At 30.6% G+C, this 7,790-nt stretch overlaps 1 protein-coding gene across 2 annotated transcripts in view; it reads right to left on the reverse strand.

Annotated features, from left to right (window-relative positions):
- The window catches only part of LOC107659558 (voltage-dependent L-type calcium channel subunit alpha-1D-like), an 83,989-nt gene that overhangs the window by 29,800 nt on the left and 46,399 nt on the right, over positions 1-7,790 (reverse strand). For both annotated transcript variants that reach the window (XM_016448547.1, XM_016448546.1), the window contains 3 exons: positions 6,419-6,577; positions 5,677-5,787; positions 3,685-3,768 (listed from right to left, as the gene is read on the reverse strand). In XM_016448547.1, coding sequence (XP_016304033.1) covers positions 3,685-3,768; positions 5,677-5,787; positions 6,419-6,577 — 354 coding nt within the window. The remainder of the gene's footprint in view (positions 1-3,684; positions 3,769-5,676; positions 5,788-6,418; positions 6,578-7,790) is intronic.

A 7,790-nucleotide genomic window follows, 5' to 3' on the forward strand; every position in this document is an offset into this window, starting at 1 on the left:
AAAATAAAGTAAAATAAAAAAAACTTAAACTTAAAAAAAATAGCAATGGTGGCTAAATGAAATAAAAGCATCAAAATTAATAAAACTAAAACTGAAATTAAACCTAAATAAAAATAAAAATGACTAATAATAAAATGATAGCACATAACAAAATTACTAAAATGTTAAATAAAATGAAAACTGACCATCTAAATTTAAAATCTGCTTCAAAATGTCAAAATATTAACAATATTCGTTAGGGGTGTGACGAGATCTCGTGGCACGAGATCTCGCGAGATCCAATACAATTTAATTTAACTATTAAAAAGGAGTCGAGAGAAATTAAAATGGAAAAAACGCAATTTGGAAAAAAATATAACGGCAACCACTGCTTTATTCTTTTTAATTGATACATTAATCGTGTTTATTATATATTTTTTTATTAAAGTGGAAATCAGTTTACTAAATAATGTAAACTTGACTGACTGCTTCACTTCCACTTTAAGGGATAAAAGTGCATCAGTAGCTGACTTAAGGGGGTCGCACACCGGACGAGAAGCACGGCATGATAAGTCTGTTATTGTTTTGTTGTATCTGTTGCCTAGGCAACTATGTTACATAGTAGCACTATTGTTTAGCTAACGTTAGCTAGTCAGCCTGAGTGAAAACGTAACCAAACACCTTGTAAAGTTTGTATTTCAATGAAACAAATGTAGGCCTACTGTATTTTAGTTTAGGTTTCAGTTTATAATATCTATTTTTTTATATTTTAAATTTTTTATGGTAATAAAGAATATTCACTTCTAAATAATGCACAATGTATATACAAAATAATAATATGATCTGATGAAAATAAAGAAAATCATAGATAATACCATGGTGTGGCCATTGAATGTTTGTATAGTCCTAGATATAAATATATACAGGGCTGTGTATTCCCTAGTTGCCAAGAAAAATGCATCCGACATAAATGTGGGTGTATAATTAACTTATGTAACATATTAAGGTTTTTGTATGAATGCCCTGTTTTATTACTGCATAAAATTTATTAAAATAGATGTTCAATTTCATAAAGTACAAGTTGATACAAGTCAAAATGCACCTACTTTTTTGCATTTTGTGTTTTTCAGTTGAATAAAAGACTATTTTTCCCTATATATTTCATCATTTGAGGATTTCTTTAAAAAAAGTCTAAAAATCTCGTCTCATCTCGTTCTCGTGAACCCAGTCTCGTCTCGTGGGATAAGTGTCTCGTCACACCCCTAATATTCGTATAAAAATACACTATTATTATTAACAAAACACTAGAGTCTGTTCTATTTGTAAAAGCAGACAATAAAGCTGCTGAAGTTTCCACATCAACTTAGTTTGTTGTTGAACATTTTAAGTGTGATGCCAAAAAGTGACGGTCTGTTCCTTTAACAAGTCATCAACCTTCCTGCCCACAAAAACGAATCATTAATACTGATTTGGCTTGTAATCAGTAAAGCCAAGGCGGTGGGAGCTTTACTTCATTACACAAATTCAGCAAGGCACAAATATGCTCTTTTTTTCTGAACTGATCTTGATGAAAACTCTTAAACCAGCACAATATTGTCAAACTTTTGACAAGGACAGTTTTGTCCTCACAGCACTTCAAGGAATCAAGTCATTATGAAGCAGAACACAAGCAAACAGGAGATCACATCTTGCCATACTTGCCTCTACAAGTTTCTATGGAGACAGAATGGAAGAACAAGCGTTAGACAAACCAGCTGATGGATTTCTGCAGTTCTGACTGCATTTACACACATTTGGATGTGAGACCACAGATTGATGGTCAACACAAACACACAACAAAAAGGTTGTTTTCTCAGCAGCAGAGTCCTTGGGGTTTTGTTTCAGATAAGCAGGGGAAACAAAGCGTGACTGTTAATGTTATTAAGGTTAGCTGTACGACCTCAATTCACATCAAAGACAACATATAGTGAAACCTCGCAAAAAACAAACAAACGTCAGTGCCATTACAATAAATTAAACTGCATGGGAAAATATTGTCTTAGCTGTTATGCTTTCACAAAATTTTCCTGTCATGTTACGTCAATAATTTAGCTTATTTCTGGTATTTGCAGTTCATATTAATATTACTACTGTACATTTCATATAAGATTTCATCTTATTTGAAATGTCATAATCATATCATATATGTCAGTAAGATTTTTTGGGGGGGAACGAAACTAATTACTTTATTCATAAAATATGCATTAAATTGATCAAATGTGACAGTAAATACATTTATAATGTTACAAAAATTGCTATTTTAAATAAATGCTGTTTTTTAACTTCCTGCTCAAAGAATCCTGAGTAAAATGGTCTCATTTTACACAAAAATACAAATCACAATTGATAAGAAATGTTTACTGAGCAGCAAATCAGCATACTAAAATGATTTCTGAAGGATCATGTGACACACTGAAGACGAGTAATGATGCTGAAAATTCAGCTTTGCATCACAAGAATAAATTACATTTTAAAATTTATTAAAATTGAAAACAGTTCATTTGAATTGTAATACTATTTCACAATATTACTGTTTTTACTGTACTTAATCAAATAAGTGCAGCCTTGATGAGCGTAAAAGACTTTTTACATTATTTAATATATTTGATATATTTTTATATTGTTTACATTTTAAATGTAAAATAAAATATACAGTAATTAATATAAAAAATGTGTTAACTAAAACTTTTGTTGACAAACTAAAATAAATGTAAATAGAAATATTTAAAACTATGGCAAAAGCACATAAAAATACTAAAACGTATAGTAACATTATAAAATAAAAGCTATTTCAAAATATCAATAAATACTATAATAGTTTATTAACAATGTTTGACTTGTATAATTAAATATACAAAATATATATAAAAATATCTATTTTGTTAAATTTGTAAATATATACTGTAGAAATGCAGTTAGGAACTACAATATGTAAAATATATATTACAATATATCTCAATGCTACCAGACAGACTAAAAGCCACAAAACATTTTGATTTCATGGAGACTGCAAAGTGGTAATTCATATAAAATATATAAGTAAATAATAATAAGAGGTTCTTAAATACATATTTACATACAGTGGGTACGGAAAGTATTCAGACCCCCTTCAATTTTTCACTATTTGTTATATTGCAGCCATTTGCTAAAATCATTTAAGTTAATTTTTTTTCCTCATTAATGTACACGCAGCACCCCATATTGACAGAAAAACACAGAATTGTTGACATTTTTGCAGATTTATTAAAAAAGAAAAACTGAAATATCACATGGTCCTAAGTATTCAGACCCTTTGCTGTGACACTCATATATTTAACTCAGGTGCTGTCCATTTCTTCTGTGAAAAATTGAAGGGGGTCTGAATACTTTCCGTACCCACTGTATGAACCGTGTCTGAATATTTAATTAGGATTTTTTTTTTTTTTACTTTTGTACAATGCAATGAACAATTTTGTTACTGTTGAGTCGCCACTTGATATCCAATGTAAAATCTGGGCTCTGAAGCAAACCAATTAGAGATCCACTGATTAAATCATAAAGGGTTACTAAAATTCATTCATTAATCTAGTTAACATATACTCTTGTGGATACAATTTGTGTTGGGCACCAGACATGTTTTTCTTGCAAGGCTTCTAAACTTGGAAAGGCGAATACGGTTGTACTTACGTTGACTTCAGTGATAGCAATATCTACGATGCTACCGACAACAATTAGACCGTCAAACGTGTTCCATGCGTCAGTGAAATAATGCTGTTAATAAAAGACACACCACACACAAGGAGGAGGGGGAAAGAAATGATTGGAGGAACAATGAGGGTGAAAAGAAAGAAATACAGATGTTAGATCTCAGCAGTCAAAGAAATCAGCTGTCAGTTGAAAAGTAGCTCATCCTGAGCTGAAAGCGAGTCTGTCTGAAGTAAAGGGCTGAGACGGGTGAGCAGATATTAGAGGGGACAGGGCCTACAACTGTGCTGTACTTACATCAATCTCACTCAGCACTATGTCTACAATGCTGCCGATCACAACCAAAGCATCAAAGACGTTCCAGGCGTCCCCAAAATACCCCTGAGAAACGCAAAGGGGCGGACGGCCAGAAAATATATGTGATGATTAGCAATAGGTTGCTGTACATATCTGATTATGCAGAAATTCTTATTTAAAAAAAAAAAAAACACTGATATTAGCTTCCCAGCTACCAAAAAATGCATTCTAAGGATCAAATTATGAAAACGTTATTTCTGAATGTTCTCAGAAAAAAAAAATTTTTTTCTAAAAACTTTATTTATTGGTTGTTTGAACCATGGTTATCTAAAAGTTAAACCATACAACAACAACAAAAATTTATATTTTTGAAAAAGAAAAAAAAAAAAATACATTAAATAAAAAATAATAATAAACAAATGGAAATGCAATAGAACATAAAAACACCTTTTATATTCTATTTGAAATTTTAAAGATATTTAAGATTTATTCTATTCCATTTTACCAAGGCAACATTTCTAATTTTCATTTAATTTATTAAAATAAAAAATTTAAACTGGAAATATATATATGTGAACCTGGATCACAAAACCAGTCTTAAGTGTAAATTTTTCGAAATTGAGATTTATGCATCATCCGAGCTGAATAAATAAGCTTTCTATTGATGTATGGTTTGTTAGGATAGGACAATATTTGGCCGAGATACAACTATTTGAAAATCTGGAATCTGAGGGTGCAAAAAAATCTAAATACTGAGAAAATCGCCTTTAAAGTTGTCCAAATGAAGGTCTTAGCAATGCATATTACTAATCAAAACAAGTCAAATCAAGTTTTGATATATTACAGTAGGAAATTTACAAAATATCTTCATGGAACATGATCTTTACTTAATATCCTAATGATTAGGATCTTAAAAATATAAAGATAAAACTCATTCAAAATATTAATAAATTTGATATTATCTCAGTGATACAAAAATGAATTTGAATGTTAGAAAAACAACAAGGGAATGTTAAATTGTCATTTTGCAAACATAATGGAAATGTTACTTTTGAATGTTCCGATGGTAAAAATCAATAGTAGTAATGTTAAAAGAGAAAATAAAAAATATTGAATATTTAAAATGTTTCAGTAAAGCGTTTCATGAACAATGTATAAATAACATTTTTGTGCCAATAATGTTATTAATGCCTGGAACATTTTGAACAAACTTTCATATTTTATAACATGAGAGAAGTTTGCCAGAATGTTAGCCTCTTAGTTCTGAGAACATTCCTTGTTAGATGGGTTATTTATTACAGCATCAATCAACACAAAGTATTAATATTAAATAGAAAGTTTACTATATTATACAATAAGAACTTCATGCATTTGTCTTGTACTGATGTCAGTCTAAAGACTGAATGTGGTAAAGAAACACTGCTAGTCACGCCACACAGAAAAGCTGAAAACGACAGCACTGCAAATCACACTGAGCTGCTTACTAGCATTCTGTCCTTCTTCTCAACACAAATCTGCATGTGTCAAAGCGGACAGTGGGGCAGAGGGATGTTAACATGATAACATTGGGATGATATAAGTGGAACAGTATGATATATTGAGTAGAGAAGCGTATTTATACTGCGCTAATTATGTGATTATGTGTGACGGCTGTATCTGTGTGTTTGAATTACTCACCCGGGGTTTGAAGGCGATCAGTTTGAGTACCATCTCCACAGTAAAGACGGCAGTGAAGACCATATTCAGGATATCCATAACATAATTGAACAGCTCGGACTGACCGTAGTGCTGGACAGAGAAATGTGCGATATTAAATTGTAGAAATGTTAATGGAATGTATTGTAGAAAAATTGTAGAAATGGCAATTTATTGGACAAAAATTACTATACACTCTGTTAACTAAAATAAAAATAAATAAAAATAAAGTTAAATAAAATTATTGAAAACTAATAAGGCAAAAGCACATAAAAATACTTAAATTAAAAACTATTTCAAAATATCAATAAATACTATAATAGTATGTAAATAATGTTTGACTTAAATATACAAAATATATCTAAAAATATATATTTTGTTACATTTGTAAATATATACTCTAGATATGCAGTTAGTAACTACAATATGTAAAATATATATTACAATATATTTTTTCAAATGTAGATTTTATATCTCAATGCTAACAGACAGACTAAAAGCCACAAAACAACATTTTGTTTTCATGGGGACGGCATAGAGGTAATTCATATAAAATATATAGGTAAATATTAATGTGAGGTCCTAAATATACATATTTATATCTCAACAAATAAAATTACACAATGAGCATATGAAGCGGGTTTGAATATTTAACCCAAACAATTATTATTTAAACACTAAACACTAATTCTGCTTGTAAATATCTAAGAATAAAGAAAGTTACCTGAACGGCGAGACAGATGGTGTTGAGTAAGATCAGGACAAACATGATGTACTCGAAGCCGGTGGAGTTCACCACATACCAGAACTTATACTGATACGGGTTCTTTGGGATGTACCTCCTGAGAGGACGCGCTTTTAACGCATACTCCACACACTGACGCTGAGGAACACACAGATTAAACCATGCTTTTCATTCGGTCAATTAACATACAGGGTTTCGGATTTTATCTTAAACTTTAAATTAAGTGGACATCAATTCATATGCATAATAATTTATACTGCAGAAATAAACAGAATACCGAACAAAGAACCTGCAGAAACTCAATGGCTTGGTTCTGAACCGTATTAAGTTCAATCGTTGTCTATATAGGTGGCACTAAAATGGAACCCAAGAGCACTAGAAACTCTGTGAACTAACATTCACAGCTGAAAATCCTGTCAGAAATATTGACTAAAATAATTCATTTACCATTACTTTTCAGTTATGAATGAAAGTTATATTTGATCCACCATCATGAATTGACATTTTGAATCATCGCAATCAGTTTTGTTATTGCTAGCTAAAAATTAAACAGTTATATAATAATTTTTTATTTTTAAATAATAAAATATGTTGGAATAAAGCTTAAGCTGAAGTTGAAAAACTAAGGCCCGGTTTCACAGACAGGGCTTAGACTAAGCCAGGATTAGGCCATAGTTCAATTAAGACATTTAAGTAATTTTTATAAACATGCTTAGAAAAAAAACATTACTGGTGTGTTTTTTTGAGACAAAACAAAGGCACTGATATATTTTAAGATCAGTCAGTGCAAGTTTCTTTCAGTTGAAACTAGGGATGCACCGATAGCATTTTGGTACTTGCCGATACCGAGTACCGATACCAATATTTTCATTGCATTTGTAAATTTTTCAAATACTGGGTAAAGAAACCAAAAGAATATGTATAATGTTAGTTGGTTAACTTCATTTATCAAATAGATACAGTCAAACCAAAATTTATTCAGACACCTTCAACATTTCTCACATTATAACAGTTTATTCGCTATAGTTTAGAAAATGGTAATAAAATATGACAAGAACTCAGAGTTAAACTGTGTCAGAACAAATTCAGCTTGATAATGTCAGATAACTTTGATAGAAAAGTATGTAATGGATTACCAAAAATAAATAGCCAAAAATAATTCATACAGCTGTCAATATTTACACAACTATCAATACTTTGTCGGGTGACCCTTAGCCTTAATGACAGCATATAGTCTCCTGGGTGTGTCCTACACCCACTAGTAAAAAATAAATAAAAAATTATATCTGGTCTCTGAATAATTTTTGGTTTCACTGTATATCCTTCGGTTATTTTCACACTTAATTATGCC

Source organism: Sinocyclocheilus anshuiensis, unplaced genomic scaffold (genome assembly GCF_001515605.1).
Source record: "Sinocyclocheilus anshuiensis isolate Anshui unplaced genomic scaffold, SAMN03320099.WGS_v1.1 scaffold848, whole genome shotgun sequence".
In the NCBI taxonomy this organism is placed as follows: Eukaryota; Metazoa; Chordata; class Actinopteri; order Cypriniformes; family Cyprinidae; genus Sinocyclocheilus; species Sinocyclocheilus anshuiensis.